The 19,246-nt window shown below is 36.0% G+C and overlaps 6 protein-coding genes across 8 annotated transcripts; all 6 read left to right on the top strand.

Annotated features, from left to right (window-relative positions):
- Nucleotides 1-340: 340 nt before the first annotated feature.
- LOC126869042 (odorant receptor 4-like) lies at nucleotides 341-2,802 on the top strand. The gene is made up of 5 exons (XM_050625148.1): nucleotides 341-1,171; nucleotides 1,765-1,864; nucleotides 2,071-2,172; nucleotides 2,234-2,389; nucleotides 2,654-2,802. Exons 1-5 carry the CDS (start codon nucleotides 351-353, stop codon nucleotides 2,702-2,704), a joined length of 1,230 nt encoding a protein of 409 aa, XP_050481105.1. The 5' UTR covers nucleotides 341-350; the 3' UTR covers nucleotides 2,705-2,802.
- A 585-nt stretch (nucleotides 2,803-3,387) lies between these two features.
- Nucleotides 3,388-4,212, top strand: LOC126869036 (uncharacterized). Its single transcript, XM_050625142.1, has one exon. The coding sequence runs from the start codon at nucleotides 3,401-3,403 to the stop codon at nucleotides 4,202-4,204; it is 804 nt and encodes a 267-aa protein (XP_050481099.1). The 5' UTR covers nucleotides 3,388-3,400; the 3' UTR covers nucleotides 4,205-4,212.
- Nucleotides 4,213-6,419: 2,207 nt separating this feature from the next.
- LOC126869044 (uncharacterized) lies at nucleotides 6,420-9,296 on the top strand. The gene is made up of 4 exons (XM_050625150.1): nucleotides 6,420-7,235; nucleotides 7,310-7,409; nucleotides 7,689-7,799; nucleotides 7,882-9,296. The coding sequence occupies exons 1-4, from the start codon at nucleotides 6,442-6,444 to the stop codon at nucleotides 8,107-8,109; spliced, it is 1,233 nt and encodes a 410-aa protein (XP_050481107.1). The 5' UTR covers nucleotides 6,420-6,441; the 3' UTR covers nucleotides 8,110-9,296.
- A 1,148-nt stretch (nucleotides 9,297-10,444) lies between these two features.
- On the top strand, nucleotides 10,445-12,693 carry LOC126868391 (uncharacterized). Its single transcript, XM_050623750.1, has 5 exons — nucleotides 10,445-11,659; nucleotides 11,692-11,833; nucleotides 12,149-12,259; nucleotides 12,342-12,497; nucleotides 12,563-12,693. The coding sequence occupies exons 1-5, from the start codon at nucleotides 10,866-10,868 to the stop codon at nucleotides 12,611-12,613; spliced, it is 1,254 nt and encodes a 417-aa protein (XP_050479707.1). The 5' UTR covers nucleotides 10,445-10,865; the 3' UTR covers nucleotides 12,614-12,693.
- A 738-nt stretch (nucleotides 12,694-13,431) lies between these two features.
- Nucleotides 13,432-16,613, top strand: LOC126868392 (uncharacterized). The gene is made up of 4 exons (XM_050623751.1): nucleotides 13,432-14,299; nucleotides 14,379-14,478; nucleotides 16,133-16,243; nucleotides 16,324-16,613. The coding sequence occupies exons 1-4, from the start codon at nucleotides 13,500-13,502 to the stop codon at nucleotides 16,531-16,533; spliced, it is 1,221 nt and encodes a 406-aa protein (XP_050479708.1). The 5' UTR covers nucleotides 13,432-13,499; the 3' UTR covers nucleotides 16,534-16,613.
- Nucleotides 16,614-16,787: 174 nt separating this feature from the next.
- LOC126869024 (odorant receptor 4-like) lies at nucleotides 16,788-19,221 on the top strand. Of its 3 annotated transcripts, XM_050625119.1 has the most exons (5): nucleotides 16,791-18,084; nucleotides 18,165-18,264; nucleotides 18,368-18,478; nucleotides 18,765-18,920; nucleotides 18,996-19,221. In XM_050625119.1, the coding sequence occupies exons 1-5, from the start codon at nucleotides 17,282-17,284 to the stop codon at nucleotides 19,044-19,046; spliced, it is 1,221 nt and encodes a 406-aa protein (XP_050481076.1). In that variant the 5' UTR covers nucleotides 16,791-17,281; the 3' UTR covers nucleotides 19,047-19,221. The 3 variants fall into 3 exon arrangements, with proteins under 3 accessions (XP_050481077.1, XP_050481075.1, XP_050481076.1); XM_050625118.1 differs by having other exon boundaries at nucleotides 16,789-18,084; nucleotides 18,765-19,221; XM_050625120.1 differs by lacking the exon at nucleotides 18,368-18,478 and having other exon boundaries at nucleotides 16,788-18,084; nucleotides 18,765-19,221.
- Nucleotides 19,222-19,246: the final 25 nt, after the last annotated feature.

Below are 19,246 nucleotides of genomic sequence, written 5' to 3' on the forward strand. Positions count from 1 at the left end.
ATACATACAAAAACGCATGTACAAAATTCATTATTTAAAGATCCAAAAGACACTTATCATGCACTTTATCAACTTGCTTCCCTCATAAAAATGATGGAAATCGCAGGCCTATAACTAACAGGTATAAACTATACCTTAAGGTACATCGATTCCAATTCACCGTACAACTTTAGTAGATAAATCAATGAGCATTCTCCGTCTGTACCATTACATTTATTCGTTAAATATTCTCGCCATGGCTCAACTTTGCATACCCGGTCGAGAAAAAAATCGCGCATGCGCCATTTTACCATAGCATTATACCTGAAACTTGAGTTAGTCACTCCACAAACGATCTCCGCGAAGTAATCATGTTGGACTTGACTAGCGAACCACGGATATCCAACGTTATTTACGCTCGTGATTTCGAATATAGCATCCAGGTGAATCGCTGGTTAATGCAACCAATCGGAGCGTGGCCGAGGCTTGCTAAGACAACCAGAACGCAGAGATTATTCGTTAGATTGTTGAACTTTATTTGCCATTCGTTGATTATCTTCATGATCGTACCTTGTATATTGTATATTGCGTACGAAGCTGAAAACTCGAAGACGAGGATGAAGGCCATTGGTCCAGTTAGTCATTGGCTGATGGGAGAACTGAATTATTGTTGCCTCTTGTCGAGAATCGACGATATCGTCCGTTGCATAAAACATGTGGAGCGCGACTGGCAGATCGTCGAAAATGAAAGCGATCGTGAATTGATGTTAAAAACCGCGAAGGTCGGGCGTTTCATCGCGCTCGTAGCTGCATTGTGCATGCACAGTGGCGTTCTAGCCTACACAGTGACTAATGGCTTTAAGAAGATGGTGTTTCATCTGGGGAATGACAGTTACTCCATGTACCCGTTACCTTATCCGTTTTACACGAATTTGTTGGACGTTAGATTCAGTCCAGCGAATGAGATCGTGCTCACCCTGCAGCTCCTTTCTGGGTTCGTCGTGACCTCTGTCACGGTGGGTGCTTGTGGCTTAGCAGCTGTCCTAACGATGCATGCAAGTGGCCAATTGAACGTGGTGATGGCCAGGTTGGACAATTTGGTGAATACGAAGGAGGAGGAGAAACAGGAAGAACAGAAAGTCGCTCAGAGGAAGCTTGGGATTATCGTTGAACATCATCTGCGAACATTAAGGTTCTTACTGGTTATTGTGTTGTTATTTGTGCATATATGTCTCATTTAATGGTATGGATTATTTGATAATATCAATGAGACTATGTTATTTCTTGTCTTTTTTTTTCTTTTTGTTTCATACTTCTATTTCAGCCAAGTATCCTTTTAAGACTTGCAAAGTATGATAAAATTGCAAGTTATTGGGTACTCGTATACGATTTATTTATTGATACAGCATTTTCTAGAATACGTTCTTATTTGATTCTTCTGTTGATTATTATTTGCATTTCTAATTCAGATATATCTGTCATCCGCAATGATAATTGTAAGGTTTACAACCTAGATTTATTGACTATGGTCAACATGCTTTTGAAAGAATGGACGTTTTTTTTTGCAAATTATTAAGATTTAGAAATTCAAGTAAGACACTAAATAAATGAAACACGACACTACTGTGTCAATACGACAAAATAATTTAAGCATTTCTAATTGTAGGAAAAATTATTTATACTAAATTAATTTTCTCTGATGAATTTATACGTTTATTATTTTGTAATGTTATTTTGCTATGAAATTTCTATGATGGGTTTATATTACGAAAATATTACTTTCAGTCTCATGGCATCTATAGAGAAAGTTATGAATATGATATGTCTCGTTGAGTTGGTGGGATGTACGATGAACATGTGCATGATCAAATATTATTTGCTCACGGTACGCTTCAAGATAGAACTAAAAAAAAATTTATGTATTAGAAATATTTCTGTAATATCATCTAGACAGAGTTAAAGTCACTTTAATATTCAGATACTTTCTGACGTAAATAAAGTAGTGTTAAATAGAGAATGGCGACTCATACGTTGGCTTTTCTACTTAATTCGCGTAACTATTTATACGACACACATATTTTAATTTCTCAGGAAAAATCGAAGGATGTAATAATTGCATACGCTATACTATATGCGTCCATGGTATTTAATATATTTATATTCTGTTATATCGGGGAAATAATTACTGAACAGGTAAGAAAGCAACAATAAAGGAGAATTTATATTAAACCTCAAACTATCAAATACACGACAGGGCGAAAGAGTTGGGAAAAAAGTTTATATGACTGAATGGTACCGACTACCTCCCAAAACTGCTCTCGGTTTAGTGCTGGTTATTTCAAGATCGAGCATGGTGGTCAAAATTACTGCTGGAAAATTCGTACAAATATCTATCGCTACCTTTGGCGCCGTAAGTATTGACCAAATATAAAAACGTTTAAAGTACAATTGATCGAACTCTCGATAGAATCTATGTTTAAAATGCTGGGATTTTACATTGATAAACAATTTTACTCAATTTATTATATCTGTGTATAGCCAATTTTTATTTAGCACTTATTATATTTTAATTTCATAGTAGACTGAAATTGTTGCGTAATTTTGATGGAATCTACATCTTATGCACTAGAATTTTACATATTTAATAGAAATATACGTGTATCCTATCTTTCAGGTGTTTAAAACGTCTTTCGCATACCTGAACATGATCCGCACAATGATGTAACCCCTTTAAATTTAAACCAAGAAAGCTACACCGGTCCTAACGACGTCATATTGGTACCGTCGATTGATGTCGCCAGGATTAAATTATTTTCGTTAAATGAACATTAGTAAAATTTTTAAATACTTTGAATATTATAGTAAATGTCGTTAGCAATTGTACTTCCATCGGAACGAAGAATTTTATTGTACATATCCCCGAATAAGCAGTGCCAGGAGTATGACATAAAATTCGGCCAGTAGTCAACATATAAATATCAATGTCAGTAGGTAAATGATAATTTCCTGTTAGACAGAAATATAAGTAAAGAAGAAGCAACGCATTTATTTCTATACCCTATACTTTGAAACTAGCAGCGATCCTATCTAACACTTACTTCGTTTCGACACCGTCTCATCACTGTCTAAGAAATCGATTTCATAAATTCATCCCAGCCTCGATGAAACCTAATGTAACCTAGTAAACCAGCAGAAGCGTTGCGTGCTTCGTATTCTTCGAATCTTCCAATTACAGCCAACTTTCTAAAACAACTTCTAAACCTCCCTTTGCTCTCCTGCGACAAATTCTAACAACCAGACTAATCGATCGACTATAATACTACTGAAAAAAATCCGCGCAAGCGTTGAACAACTTTGTGTCTACTATTCTGCGGTAAGAGAAGCAATTCAATAGCTACTGCGACTCCGATGAGCAGTCACCATGAACGAATCCACGATTATAAAAACGGACGCCAAAAGCCACAGTGATTACAGTCTCCAGTTAAATCGCTGGTTCTTAAAACCGATCGGTGCTTGGCCATATTTTTCCACCACCTCGACACTCGAAAAAGTCATTTCCGTCTCTTTGATCATCCTCTGTTATGTCGTTATACTGTTCAGCATAATCCCCTGCGTCGCTCATTTAATCTTCGAAGATGATAGTTTTTATAGAAAAGTAAAAGTGTTCGGTCCTCTGGGTCATTGGTTCATCGGTGGAATCAACTACACCAACCTGCTGTTTCGAAGCAAAAATATAAGTGATTGTGTGGAACACATTGAAACTGATTGGCAAATAGTGACGAAAGAGAAACAGCAACAAGTAATGTTGAAACACGCGAAGTTTGGCCGATACGTGTCAGCTATATGCGCGATCTTCGTGCACAGTGGTATCATGTCTTACTGTATAGTAAGTGCGTCCAGTACGCAGATCATTAAAGTTGGTAACGAGACAAGGATGATGCGTTCGTTGCCCCTTGGTGTTTACAACAGGATGATTCCAGTTGACACGAGCCCCGCGAACGAAATAGTCCTCGTAATGCAGTTTCTGTCGGCTTTCATCACCGACTCCAGCGGAATTGGATTTTACACCCTCGCGAGTGTCTTAGCAGCACACGCTTGCGGTCAACTGAGCGTGTTAACGATTTGGATCAGTGACTACGTGAATGAAGCTGGTAACAGAAAGGAGGATGCTTCTTTTAGAAAAATTGGAACGATCGTGGAACATCATCTGAGAACATTAGAGTAAGATTCTTATATCTTTTTGGTTAATTTGTTGAAAATAGCTTTTTTTATTGGTGATTATATGTTGGTGTTAATTGCAGTTTTATAGCACGTATAGAAGAAGTAATGAGCTGGGTGTGCATGACAGAGTTGTTTAGATGCGTTTTGGCAATATGCATGGTTGGGTATTATATCGTTACGGTACATATGGGACATCAGATATATGTAGTGTTTATTATGTAACTAATTTTTTAAACTGACATTGAATAATATTAGGTTGTCCCAAAAGTGTCTTTCTTTTACAATCATGTCTTTTACAACAATGCATCTTTATACAAACATGAAACCCAATCAGTCAAATGTTGTTCTCTTTACCTTAATAGTGCAAAATGGATCATACATAATTCAATAAAATAATATGAAACAACAAATGTTACGTATCTATTATTTTCTTATAAAAGGAAAAAATCTTTCTGGACAATCTAATACGATATCAAGCTATCTTTATACTATATTAATACTACGTGAATATATAAGGTGCACCGACTCTTTTGAGCATGTTTTTTCACTATGTTTTATAGGAATAACTAACGAAAATGTTTGAAATTCTTAAAAAGTTATGAGAAAAATATGACGGAAAACAAATGTACACTGACTATGCTAGAAAACGGAAATTGACAATCAATGTGGTCACTAGCTGTTAATATTCCATTTCAAAATGGTTCTTGTTCCTGTCAATGATAAAATATTGAATTTATTACCGTATGAAGATGATTTTGATATTGTTTTACCCCAGCGAATCAATCTCAAATTAATTCTTATTTGGTATATTCAGTATATCACATAAGTATAGTAGTTCTGAATCAAGGAGTTATATTTTAATGAAGTATCAAGCTTGTATCTATATAACAGATTTTTCTTGTTTGTAAACACGTAAAACATAAGACAAAGCTTCGTCTAAAAATATTTCTTGATTGCCCTATATATCACACGTATGTCGATAGTTTCGTTTCTAATCGTAGCTATTTATTCAAAATATTATTACGAATACACGAACTAAAGTGACAAATTAAATAGAAATTTGTTTCACGACTACTTTATATTGGATGTTCTATACAATTTTGTATAATATATGTATTCCGCGTAAAATCATCAAAATTCGTAACCCACTCATATCACATCTCCATTTTTCATATCAAAAGATCCATTCTGATAAAATTCGAAATTTTTTCAGAAGATATGAATATACTTATTTCTAGGAATGGTCCGATCATGATGTTCGAAGCCTTACTTCCTATTTCATAATATTTGCATCAGTTACTTTCAATACATTTCTACTATGTTATATTGGTGAATTGCTAACAGAACAGGTACCGGTGACTCGTTAACGCGAAGATGTCCACCGATCCAGACCAAGGAATCCACGATTAATCGAATGAATTGTTGACAGTGCATGAAAGTCGGTGAGATAGTTTATATGACAAATTGGTATATCTTACCTAGAAAAAGAATCCTTGAGTTGATTTTGATCATCGCACGATCGAGTGTGGTCATTGAAATCACCGCAGGAAAATTAATTCACATGTCCATACATACGTTCGGTGATGTAAGTCAAATGATTATCTGTTACCTATGTATACGCATTTTTCTTTGCAAACCATAATATTTGCTATTCCAGGTGATGAGATTGGCATTTGCGTATCTTAATATACTGTGTCAAATGACATAGCTAAATGCACTTCTAATGAATTTCTTACATATATAATTTTGTAGATTAAATCGTAGAAATTGAAATATAAACAATGGTAACATACTTTAATGTCTCATAATTCTATCAATATGAATATTCTTTTTAAAATTTATTCTTTCTTTGAGATTTTTCATTTTAATTATAATTATTGATAATATTTCCTTCGTATCAAATCAAGCAATGTCAGACGACATTCGTTCAAAAATATCAAATCAAATCTTAGAGATGGTATTACAAAGCAACGACACTAAAGAACTGACAAAACCGACTATAAGCTTTTGTTACATAACACAATTCGATTAAAAAAAGTTTGAGTACACAGTGAAAATGCACTTTGCGTGCACACGATACCGCGAAATAATTTACAAGTTTATTCAACTGTTCTGAAACAACTCCAACCGACTGGAATCGATCAGCGAATAAGTACCTAAAAAACTTGCGCCGGAGTCCCCACGCATTGCCTTTTGATGCATTAATAGTCTCTACGATCGCAATGACGACTACATTTCACGATGACGAACCAACCCGTGACAATAGGAGCAAGCGCTAAGGCCAACAGTGACTACGGTCTCCAACTGAATCGATGGTTCCTAAAACCAATCGGTGTATGGCCGTCGTTTCCCTCTACTACGAGATTCGAGAAGATAATTTCGATTACATTAAACGTCATTTGCTACTCTTCGATAATACTCACTACGATTCCTTGTTTGGTACGCATGTTTTTAGAAGACGAGAGTATTTATTTGAAACTAAAGTCGCTAGGTCCCGTGAGTCATTGGATCGTCAGTGGCGCGAATTACACTACTTTACTACTGCGGAGCAAAGATATACGTCAGTGCATGGAACACATGGAAGCTGACTGGCAAACAGTGACCAGAGAGAAGGATCAATGGGTGATGCTAAAGAACGCGAAATTCGGTCGCTATGTAGCAGCTTCGTGCGCTATTTTCATGCAGAGTGGCATTATGTGCTTTATTTTCGTCGCAGCAATGGATACTGTGGAGATTCAAGTTGGAAACGAAACGAGGGTTTTACACGTGTTACCTTGTGCAGTATACAAGAAGCTAATAAACGTCGATGAAAGTCCAACGAACGAAATCGTGCTCTTTTTACAAGCGTGGTGTACTATGATTGCGAATTCCAGTACAGTTGGAATGTTCAGTCTTGCAGCTGTTCTAGCTGCTCACGCGTGCGGTCAGCTGAATGTAGTTATGGTATGGATCACTGAATTCGTGAACGAACCGAAGAAGACAGATGGTCCTAAGGGCATAGGAGTTATTGTGGAGCGACATTTGAGGACGCTGAAGTAAGATTACTCGTATTCTTTTTTGTTGGTTTCGTGATAGTGAACACTGTGATTATGTTACATGATAATTGCAGTTTCATTGGATATATCGAGAATCTGATGAACCGGATATATTTTTTAGAGATATTTAGATGCACGATGGACATATGCATACTGGGTTACTACATTCTTTCGGTATACATCAAACATTCTCTCTCAATGTCAAATTCACAGTGTTCACAAAAAGTATTTGCGCCCCATTGCACGTATTATTAATTAATTAGAACCAAGTATGATAAATCTCCTATCATTCAATACTACTTTCATATAATTAAAACTTTAATAAATAAAATGAAATACACAACTCCATTAAAAGGGCGCTTCATTGGAAAATGATGTGCAGATACTTTTTGGAGTCATTGTAAATTAGTTTTTATATATAACTATCTTATTCCTTTTGCGTGACACTTCCAGGAATGGGCTGATCAAAACGTTCAAAGTCTCGTTACGTATATTATGATATATATTTCAATCGGTTTCAACGTTTTTCTAATATGTTACATAGGTGAAATATTGACAGAACAGGTATCAGGCGCATATTAATATCTGACATAAATGCAACATATCAAAATCGTAATAACGACTAACGAAATTCAATTTTTCACAGAGTAAGAAGGTTGGTGAAGTAGTTTATATGACAAACTGGTATTACTTACCCGATAAAACAATCCTCGACTTGATTTTGATCATCGCGCGATCGGGTGTGGTCGTTCAAATCACCGCTGGAAAAATGGTTCACATGTCTGTCTACACATTCGGTGATGTAAGTCATTTTGATCCTTTTATTTACATCTGTGTGTCCGTCTACATGAAATATTCCCATTTCAGGTGGTAAAGACCGGTTTCGCGTATTTGAATCTCTTACGACAAATGACATGATTAAATACATTACTAATTAATTTTTTAATTGTGTAACTTTTTGTAAACGATATTGTAAAATTTGGAATACAAACAATAGCAACACAGAATCTGCATCTGGAATTTTATACATTTAATGTACATATACGCGTATTTCATATTTCTTATTTGTTCCTCTCATTACTCATTATTTTCCTCGCATTACTATCTCCTCAATTTCACATCAAGAATGAAATTATATCGCACCATTAACATACTGATTGTCACAAGTGAATTTCCAATGACGTCATAGTGGCCACTGTTTACCGTCGATACCAGAATGGAAGTATTTACATTAAATGTATAATTGTACTTGTAATGTGATTAATACTTTTAGTGTCACAGTAAGTAGTTTTATCAATTTTGTTTTTAACACAGTTACAAATTTTATCTTGCATATACCAAAGGAATATTTCCATTCCTTCAGTTTGAAAATAGCAGCGGTACAAATTAACACTTATTGTTTCGACGCAATCTTCCAACAGTCTAAAGAATCGATTTCATAAATACTTCCCTGCCTCGAACAAACCCAATTCGATCTCGTGAACCACAAGAAGCATTGCGTGCTTCGAGCTCTTCGATCCTTGCAATTATTCACAACCTTCTAAACCAACTCCCAAACCTACATTTGTTGTCCTATCACAAATTCTAACAACTAGACAAATCGATCGGCTTTAATAATACCGAAAAAAATTCGCGCAGGCGTTAAACAACTTCGTGCTGTTATTCTCCTGTAAGAGTGGCAATTCAATAATTACCGGGGCAGCCACAATGAGCGAATCCACGATCATGAAAGCGAACGCCAAAAGTCATAGCGATTACAGTCTATAAATAAATCGGTGAATATTAAAACCGGTCGGTGCTTGGACATATTTCTCCATTACGTCGACACACCAAGGCGTCATTTCCTTATTTTTAATCGTTCTCTGCTACGTCATTAGACTGTTCAACATAAACCCTTGCGTCCCACTCTTAGCGCGCTTCTTCCAGATCGCAGTACGACTTGGCGGAGAAACTTGTTTCTCTACATTTGATGACGCAGAGAAACTTCTTCTGGTCAGAGCCGCTTGATGCGATCTATCTTTAATAACCAGATTTCCGACAGGTGATCCCTTTAGAAACTCGAGATTTTTACCCTCGCAAATGATATTGAGGCTGATGGAAAAACTTGGACAGAAAAATAATACACGTGAAACTAACCAAAGCGAAGGATAGAGGACTGAGAAAATTTTCTCGCAGGCGCGAGTGTCATAAATCGTTCGCACCGTTGATACAAAAAAGTTTGAGTTCCATTTATATTTTCAATTTTTGTTACATTCTAATGAAGCACCACAAAACTTATATCCACATAAAAGTATTTTCTTATATGTCCATATACGCTCAAAACATATTAACAAGGCTTCGTATAAAAAAATGGATCATCCTGTATGTATGACGATAGCTTCATATTCAAACTATTTTGTGCAAAATGTTGTTACCCACGCACGAACTTAAATAGAAATTTGTTTCACTGAAGTTTCTAACTACTATTTTATATTGGATATTTTATGTATTTGTGGATATTATATGAATTATGCCCACTTTTCCATAAATGTCGCATCGATGCATCAAAAATCGCAACCTACTCATATCGTATTATCATCTTCGGTAACAAACGATTAATGCTGATGAAATTCGAAATCTTTTCAGAAGATATGAATGTACTTATTTCTAGGAATGGTCCGATCATGATGTTCGATGCCTCTTATTTCGTAATATGCGCATCACTCACTTCCAATAAATTTGTATTATGTTATATTGGTGCATTGCTAATAGAACAGGTACCAGAGACACGTTAACCCGAAGATGTCTAGCGATCAATACCGAGAAATCCACGACTAATCGAGTGAATTGTTGACAGTGCATGAAATTCGGTGAGAGTTTATATGACAAATTGGTTTTTCTTACCTAGAAAAAGGATCCTTGTGTTGATTTTGAAAATCTCACGATCGAGTGTGGTCATTGACATATTCACATGTTCATACACAAGTCCGGAGATGTAAGTCAGATGATTATCTGTTATCTACGAATACACATTTTTCTTTCCAAACTATAATATTTGCTATTCCAGGTGACGAGATTGGCATTTGCATATCTTAATATACTGTGTCAAATGACATAGCTAAATGCACTTCTAATGAATTTCTTGCTCATATAATTTTGTAGATGAAATCGTAGAAATTGAAATATAAACAATGGTAACATACTTTAATGTCTTATAATTCTACCAATATGAATGTTCTTTTTAAAATTTATTCCTTCTTTGAGATTTTTCATTGGTATTATAATTATAGATAATATTTCCTTCTTATCAAATCAAACAATGTCAGACGATATTCGTTCGACAATAACAGATCAAATCTTAGAGATGGTATTACAAAGCTACGACATTAAAGAACTGACGAAACCGACTATAAGCTTTTGTTACATAACACAATTCGATTAAAAAAAGTTTGAGTACACAGTGAAAATGCACTTTGCGTGCACACGATTCCGAGAAATAATTTACAAGTTTATTCAACTGTTCTGAAACAACTCCAACCGACAGGAATCGATCAGCGAACAAGTACCTAAAAAACTTGCGCCGGAGTCCCCACGCATTGACTTTTGATGCATTAATAGTCTCTACGATCGCAATGACGACTACATTTCACGATGACGGACCAGCCCGTGACAATAGGAGCAAGCGCTAAGGCCAATAGTGACTACGGTCTCCAACTGAATCGATGGTTCCTAAAACCAATCGGTGTATGGCCGACGTTTCCCTCCACTACGAGATTCGAGAAGATAGTTTCGATTACATTAAACGTCATTTGCTACACTTCGATACTACTCACTACGATTCCTTGTTTGGTACGCATGTTTTTGGAAGACGAGAGTATTTATTTGAAACTGAAATCTCTAGGTCCCGTGAGTCATTGGGTCGTCAGTGGCGCGAATTACACTACTTTACTACTGCGGAGCAAAGATATACGTCAGTGCATGGAACACATGGAAGCTGACTGGCAAACAGTGACCAGAGAGAAGGATCAATGGGTGATGTTAAAGAACGCGAAATTCGGTCGCTATGTAGCAGCTTCGTGCGCTATTTTCATGCAGAGTGGCGTTATGTGCTTTATTTTCGTCACAGCAATGGATACAGTGGAGATTCAAGTTGGAAACGAAACGAGGATTTTACACGTGTTACCTTGTGCAGTATACAAGACGTTGATAAACGTCGATGAAAGTCCAACGAACGAAATCGTGCTCTTCTTGCAAGCGTGGTGTACTATTATTGCGAACTCCAGTACAGTTGGAATGTTCAGTCTTGCAGCTGTTCTAGCTGCTCACGCGTGCGGTCAGCTGAATGTAGTTATGGTATGGATCACTGAATTCGTGAACGAACCGAAGAAGACAGATGGTCCTAAGGGCATAGGAGTTATCGTGGAGCGGCACTTGAGGACGCTGAAGTAAGATTATTCGTATTCTTTTTTGCTTGATTCGTGTTAGTGAACTCTGTGACTATGTTACGTGATAATTGCAGTTTCATTGGATACATCGAGAAGTTGATGAACCGAGTATATTTCTTAGAGATATTTAGATGCACGATGAACATATGCATACTGGGTTACTACATTCTTTCGGTATACATCAAGCATTCTCCCTCAATGTCAAATCCACACTGTTCACAAAAAATATTCGCACACCATTGCACGTATTATAACATTTACATATTAATTAATTAGATCCAAGTATGATAAATTTCCTATCATTCAATGCTACTTTCATATAATTAAAACTTTAATAAATAAAATGAAATACACAACTCCATTAAAAGGGCGCTTCATTGGAAAATGATGTGCAGATACTTTTTGGAATCATTGTAAATTAGTTTTTATATATAACTATTTTTGCTATAACTATTTTTATATATAATACATTTTGCGTAACACTTCCAGGAATGGGCTGATCAAAACGTTCAAAGCCTGGTTACGTATATTATGATATATATTTCAATTGGTTTCAACGTTTTTCTAATATGTTATATAGGTGAAATATTGACAGAACAGGTACCAGGCGCATATTAATATTTGACATAAATACAACATATCAAAATCGTAATAACGACTAACGAAATTCAATTTTTCACAGAGTAAGAAGGTTGGTGAAGTAGTTTATATGACAAACTGGTATTACTTACCCGATAAAACAATTCTCGACTTGATTTTGATCATCGCGCGATCGGGTGTGGTCGTTCAAATCACTGCTGGAAAAATGGTTCACATGTCTGTCTACACATTCGGTGATGTAAGTCATTTTGATCCTCTTATTTATATCTGTGTGTCCGTTTACATGAAGTATTCCCATTTCAGGTGGTAAAGACCGGTTTCGCGTATTTGAATCTCTTACGACAAATGACATAATTAAATACATTACTAATTAATTTTTTAATTGTGTAACTTTTTGTAAACGATATTATAAAATTTAGAATACAAACAATAGCAACACAGAACCTGCATCTAATGCACTGGAACTTTATACATTTAATGTACATATACGTGTGTTTTATATTTCTTATATTCCTACTAGTTCCTTTCGCTACTCATTATTTTCCTCGCATTACTATCTTCTCAATTCCACATCTATTCCAATACTTGAAAGTTCTGACGGACTTCTCCATCGTTCTGAGGCAGGTATAAAATGTATCATGCAGCAAAAAGAATGAAATTATATCGCATCATTAACGTACTGATTGCCACAAGTGACTTTCCAATGACGTCATAGTGGCCACTGTTGACCGGCGATACCAGAATGGAAGTATTTGCATTAAATGTATAATTGTACTTGTAGAGTGTTTAATACTTTTAGTGTTACAGTAAATAGCTTTATAAATTTTATTCCTAACAGAGTTAGAAATTTTATTGTGCATATACCGAAGGAATATTTCCATCCCTTAAGTTTGAAACTAGCAACGGTACAAGTTAACACTTATTTCGTTTCGACACAATCTTCCAACAGTCTAAAGAATCGATTTCATAAATTCTTCCCTGCCCCAACCCAATTCGATCTCGTGAACCACAAGAAGCATTGCGTGCTTCGTGCTCTTCGATTCTTGCAATTATTCACAACTTTCTAAAGCAACTTCCAAACCTACATTTGTTGTCTTACCACAAATTCTAACAACTAGACAAATCGATCGGCTATAATACTACGGAAAAAAATTCGCGCAGGCGTTCAACAACTTCGTGCTGTTATTCTCCTGTAAGAAAGGCAATTCAATAGTTACCGGGACATCGATGAGAAGCCACGATGAGCGAATCCGTGATCATAAAAGCGAACGCCAAGAGTCATAGCGATTACAGTCTACAAATAAATCGTTGGATATTAAAACCGATCGGTGCCTGGCCATATTTCTCCACTACGTCGACACGCGAAAGAGTCATTTCCTTGTTTTTAATCGTTTTCTGCTACGTCATTATACTGTTCAACATAATTCCTTGCGTCGCTCATTTAATCTTCGTAGGTGATAGTTTTTATAAAAAAGTAAAAGTATTTGGTCCTCTGACTCATTCATTTCTCGGTGGAATCAATTACACGAACCTGCTGTTTCGGGGCAGAAATATCAGTGACTGTGTGGAACGCATTGAAACTGACTGGCGGATGGTGAAGAAAGAGGACGAGCAACAAGTAATGTTGAAACACGCGAAGTTTGGCCGATACGTGTCGACTATGTGCGCGATCTTCGTGCATAGTGGTATCATGTCTTACTGTATAGTAAGTGCATCCAATGTGCAGATCATCAAAGTTGGCAACGAAACAAGGACCATACGTACATTACCTTTTGATGTTTACAACAAGATGATCCCAGTCGACACGAGTCCCGCGAACGAAATAGTCCTCGTAGTGCAGTTTCTATCGGCTTTCATCGCCGACTCCAGTGGAATTGCATTTTACACCCTCGCGAGTGTCTTGGCCGCACATGCTTGCGGTCAACTGGGCGTGTTAACGATTTGGATCAATGACTACGTGAATGAAGCTGGAAACAGAAAGCAGGTTGCTTCTTTTAGAAAAATTGAAACGATCGTAAAACATCATCTGAGAATACTAGAGTAAGATTCTTATATCAATTTGATTAATTCCTTGACAATGACTTTTTTATTGATGATTATTTATTGGTGTTAATTGCAGTTTTATAGCACGTATAGAGGAAATAATGAGCTGGGTATGCATGATAGAGTTGTTTAGATGCGTTTTGGCAATATGCATGGTTGGGTATTATATCGTTACGGTACATATGGAACATCAAACATATGTAGTGCTTATTATGTTAACTAATTTTTTAAACTGACATTGCATAATATTAGGTTGTCCCAGAAGTGTCTTTCTTTGTGTCCCAAAAGTGTTTCTCAACAAACATGTCTTACAACAATGCAGCTTTATATAAACATGAAACTTAATCTGTCAAATGTTGTTTTCTTTATTTCAATAGAACAAAATGCATCATACATAATTCAATAAAATAACACAAGTCAAAAAATGTTGCCTATCTAATATTTCGTATAAATCGAAAGAAACTATTGGGACAACTTAATACGATATCAAGCTATCTTTATACTTTATACTACGTACATATGTGTAAGATGCGCTGGGCTCTTGTGTGTGTGCTTTTTCACCACGTTTTATAGGAATTGCTAAAGAAACTACTTGAAATTCTTAAGAAGTGATGTCAAAAATATGAAATACGAGAGAAACCATATGTACGATGACTATTACTAGTTGCTAATATCCCATTTGATGAAGTTCATTTTAATTTTGTTTTATCTCAACGAATCAATCAGAAATTATGCCTTCCTTGATATATCTTTTCATTCAACGCACAATACACATAAAAGACCTATGAACGATATGAGACGTGTTGTCACTTCACAATAAATCGGTAGAAGTATCTTTCATTCGTTAACGGAGTACAAACTTTTCTTCGGGCGCACCTGATCGAAATATTTTTCTTACTAGTCGCCTCTGCAGTTTGTCCGCCCTTCTCGAGGTTCAAAGACACTTTCTTTTTTCACCTAATTGGCTGACTCCTATGCTAGTTCGGCTAGTTAGGGATTTGTCTATTGTTCTCGTTGCACTCCGTATTCTCTGCACCCTTAGCGCGCTTCTTTCAGATCGCAGTACGACTTGGCGGAGAAACTTGTTTCTCTACATTTGATAACGCTGAGAAACTTCTTTCTGGTCAGAACCGCTTGATGCGATCTATCTTTAATAACCAGATTTTCGACAGGTGATCCCTTTAGAAACTCGAGATTTATTACCCTCGCAAATGCTATTGAGGCTGATGGAAAAACTTGGACAGAAAAATAATACACGTGAAACTAACCAAAGAGAAGGATAGAGAACTGAGAAAATTTTCTCGCAGGCGCAAGTGTCATAAATCGTTCGCACCGTTGATACAAAAAAGTTTGAGTTTTACTTGCTCTTGCTTTCGGCAGACACACCATGGGTCCAGATATTGTTCCATTTATATTTTCAATTTTTGTTACATTCTAATGAAGCACCACAAAACTTGTATCTACATATCAGTATTTTCTTATATGCTCATATACGCACAAAACATATTAACAAGGCTTCGTATAAAAAGATGGATCATTCTGTATGTATGACGATAGCTTCATATTCAAACTATTTTGTGCAAAATGTTGTTACCCACGCACGAACTTAAATAGAAATTTGTTTCACTGAAGTTTCTAACTACTACTTTATGTTGGATATTTTATGTATTTATGGATATTATATGAATTATGCGCACTTCTTCATAAATGTCGCATCAATGCATCAAAAATCGCAACCTACTCATATCGTATTATAATCTTCGGTAACAAACGATTAATGCTGATAAAATTCGAAATCTTTTCAGAAGATTTGAATGTACTTATTTCTAGGAATGGTCCGATCATGATGTTCGAAGCCTCACCTCTTATTTCGTAATATGCGCATCACTCACTTTCAATACATTTGTATTATGTTATATCGGCGAAGTGCTAATAGAACAGGTACCAGAGACACGTTAACGCGAAGATGTCTAGCGATCAAAATCGTGGAATCCACGACTAATCTAACGAATTGTTGACAGTGCATGAAAGTTGGTGAGATAGTCTATATGACAAATTGGTATTTCTTACCCAGGAAAAGAATCCTTGAGTTGATTTTGATCATCGCAAGATCGAGTGTGGTCATTGAAATCACTGCAGGAAAATTAATTCACATGTCCATACACACGTTCGCTGATGTACGTCACATTATTGTATGTATCTACGAATATGTATCTTTCTTTGCAGACTAGAAAATTTGCTATTCCAGGTGATGAGATTGGCCTTCGCGTATCTTAATATACTGTGTCAAATGACATGACTGAATGCACTTCTAATGAATTTCTTACTTATATACTATTGTAGATGAAGTTGTAGAGTTTGAAATACAAACATTGGTGACAGATTTTAATGTCTTGTGATTTTATCAATATCTATATACTGTTCCTTAATTTTATGCTTTCATTGAGAGTCTTCAAACAGTATCGAATTAAGTATCAGACGGTGTTCGTGCAACAATATCAGATCAAATATCAGAGTTGCGACTACAGTGTAACAGTGTAATTTTGCTAATAATGATTTCGATTTTATTTGTAATTTTATTCGTAATAAGGTTCGGTAATATAGATATCTAGTCTTAAAATCGGTATTTGTAAATACCGGCAGAAGTAATGAAAATTATTATTTACTATAAAATTTATTATAATTACAAGCATAATTACACATAACACAATTACGTATCACAACCCATCTTCTACTAAAAGTTTCAGAACATACACTCTAAAAGTTGGGGACACGAATGAGTCATTGCATGCACACCATCCACTTCACACGATATCAACCAGCAATTTTCAAGAGCATATACTTTCATACTATTCTAAAACAAGTTCTGCCGACTAGGCAAATCGATTAATTGAACAAACACCTAAAAAACACGCGCAAGCGTTGCACTGCTCCCCCCATTGATGCACGGCTACTTTCTAACAACAGCTTCATTTCGCGATGACGAACGAACCAGTGATCACAGAAGGCGACAGCAACAGCAACAGTGACTACAGTCTTCAATTGAATCGATGGTTCTTAAAACCGATTGGTGCATGGCCATCGTCTCCATCCACCACAAGACTGGAAAAGATTGTTTCATTTGTTTTAAACATCATTTGCTTCACCTCCGTAATCGTCACTGCGATTCCTAGTCTGTTACTAATGATTCTAGAAGATGAAAGCATTTACATGAAACTGAAGACACTGGGACCTGTCAGTCATTGGTTCGTCAGCAGCGCCAATTACACGGCTTTGTTAATACGCGGCAGGGACATACGACATTGCGTGGAACACATTGAAGCTGACTGGCGAACAGTGACTAGGGAGGAGGATCAACACGTGATGATGAAGAACGCGAAATTTGGTCGCTATGTAGCTGCTTCGTGCGCCGTTTTCATGCAGGCTGGCGTTTTGTGCTTTTGCTTTGTGACAGCGTTAACTACAACCGAGATTCAAATTGGAAACGAGACGAGGGTCTTACACGTGTTACCTTGTGCAGTATACAAGAAGTTGGTGAACGTCGATGAAAGTCCAGCAAACGAAATCATGCTTTTTTTACAAATTTGGGCCGCTCTTATCGCGAACTCTAGTACGGTTGGAATTTTTAGTCTCGCAGCTGTGCTAGCTGCTCACGCGTGTGGTCAATTAGACGTAATTATGATGTGGATTACTAAATTTGTTAAGGAAGCAAGAGAGCAAAAGGAAACTAGTAGTTTTCGGAAAATTGGAGTAATCGTAGAGCGACACCTGAGGACGTTGAAGTAAGATCTATTTTTAATTCTTTCTTTTTGTTGGTTGTTTCAAGAGCGATCATTGGTACTACATTATGCGTTAATTACAGTTTTATCTCGTGCATCGAGGATGTGATGAACAGAATATATTTTTTGGAGATGTTCAGGTGTACGATGGATATATGTGTAATTGGCTACTATATTCTTTCGGTACGTATTAAATATATTATTATTATTTGTCTGTTTTTCCAAATCACATTCAGGGTTCAATTTTGCTTATTATTATGTTATTCACTGTACGATTTCTTTTTAGGAATGGGCTGACCGCGATATTCAGAATTTATCTACGTATTTTATGATGCTCATTTCAATCTGTTTTAATATTTTCGTAATATGCTACATCGGTGAAATATTGACAGAACAGGTATTTGAGAGTCGTTAACACCAAAACTACCACTATAGCCAAAATGAATAATTGATAATTTTGAATAGAAATTCTATGGATTTGCAACTATGCATTTTCGATAACATGAATGATCTTTTCTTTTCATATATCTCTCTTTTGGTATCTTTCTTGCGCGTTTTATATTATAGCCATTTGTAGTTCTAATATTAATGTTATTGTCAAGTGATGTAAATATTAATATCAAATAATATAAATACGAAAAATCAAAATCGTGATCCCTACTAATTAAATAAACTGTTCTCAGTGCCAAAAGGTTGGGGAGGTGGTTTATATGACAAACTGGTATTATTTACCCGATAAAATAATCCTCGACCTGATTTTGATCATCGCGCGATCGAGCATGGTCGTTCATATCACAGCTGGAAAATTGGTTCACATGTCTGTATACACATTCGGTGATGTATGTCAATTTGTCTTTTGTATTTACTCTCCTGTATATGTATGTCCGCACACGTGAAATATTTTGTTGTTACAGGTGGTAAAGACTGGTTTCGCATATTTGAACCTGTTACGACAAATGACGTGATTAAATTTTGACGGATTTAACGATTTTGTCGGATTTTCTATTTGAATATTTCTGTAGGTGATGTAAAATTTGAAATACAATACAAATTTGAATACAGTGGTAACACAATCACGATTAATATTTTTTGTCAGTAGAATACGATGTGCTATATTTGAGATTTTTTAACCTTTGAGCTACGAACTATGAACTATGAATATGAA

The sequence above is a fragment of the Bombus huntii genome, chromosome 8 (assembly GCF_024542735.1).
Source record: "Bombus huntii isolate Logan2020A chromosome 8, iyBomHunt1.1, whole genome shotgun sequence".
In the NCBI taxonomy this organism is placed as follows: Eukaryota; Metazoa; Arthropoda; class Insecta; order Hymenoptera; family Apidae; genus Bombus; species Bombus huntii.

Excerpts from the sequence above, each read along its gene's own strand:
- LOC126869044 (XM_050625150.1), top strand. The coding sequence starts at position 6,442 with ATGACGAACCAACCCGTGACAATAGGAGCAAGCGCTAAGGCCAACAGT. Across the intron at positions 7,236-7,309 it reads CGACATTTGAGGACGCTGAA|TTTCATTGGATATATCGAGA; the intron begins GTAAGATTACTC and ends TGATAATTGCAG. Across the intron at positions 7,410-7,688 it reads TGGGTTACTACATTCTTTCG|GAATGGGCTGATCAAAACGT; the intron begins GTATACATCAAA and ends TGACACTTCCAG.
- LOC126869036 (XM_050625142.1), top strand. The coding sequence starts at position 3,401 with ATGAACGAATCCACGATTATAAAAACGGACGCCAAAAGCCACAGTGAT.
- LOC126868392 (XM_050623751.1), top strand. The coding sequence starts at position 13,500 with ATGAGCGAATCCGTGATCATAAAAGCGAACGCCAAGAGTCATAGCGAT. Across the intron at positions 14,479-16,132 it reads TTGGGTATTATATCGTTACG|GAATGGTCCGATCATGATGT; the intron begins GTACATATGGAA and ends ACTTATTTCTAG. Across the intron at positions 16,244-16,323 it reads GCGAAGTGCTAATAGAACAG|TGCATGAAAGTTGGTGAGAT; the intron begins GTACCAGAGACA and ends AATTGTTGACAG.
- LOC126868391 (XM_050623750.1), top strand. The coding sequence starts at position 10,866 with ATGACGGACCAGCCCGTGACAATAGGAGCAAGCGCTAAGGCCAATAGT. Across the intron at positions 11,660-11,691 it reads CGGCACTTGAGGACGCTGAA|CGTGTTAGTGAACTCTGTGA; the intron begins GTAAGATTATTC and ends TTTTGCTTGATT. Across the intron at positions 12,498-12,562 it reads CTGTCTACACATTCGGTGAT|GTGGTAAAGACCGGTTTCGC; the intron begins GTAAGTCATTTT and ends TTCCCATTTCAG.
- LOC126869024 (XM_050625118.1), top strand. The coding sequence starts at position 17,282 with ATGACGAACGAACCAGTGATCACAGAAGGCGACAGCAACAGCAACAGT. Across the intron at positions 18,265-18,367 it reads TTGGCTACTATATTCTTTCG|GAATGGGCTGACCGCGATAT; the intron begins GTACGTATTAAA and ends ATTTCTTTTTAG. Across the intron at positions 18,479-18,764 it reads GTGAAATATTGACAGAACAG|TGCCAAAAGGTTGGGGAGGT; the intron begins GTATTTGAGAGT and ends AACTGTTCTCAG.
- LOC126869042 (XM_050625148.1), top strand. The coding sequence starts at position 351 with ATGTTGGACTTGACTAGCGAACCACGGATATCCAACGTTATTTACGCT. Across the intron at positions 2,173-2,233 it reads GGGAAATAATTACTGAACAG|GGCGAAAGAGTTGGGAAAAA; the intron begins GTAAGAAAGCAA and ends AATACACGACAG. Across the intron at positions 2,390-2,653 it reads CTATCGCTACCTTTGGCGCC|GTGTTTAAAACGTCTTTCGC; the intron begins GTAAGTATTGAC and ends CCTATCTTTCAG.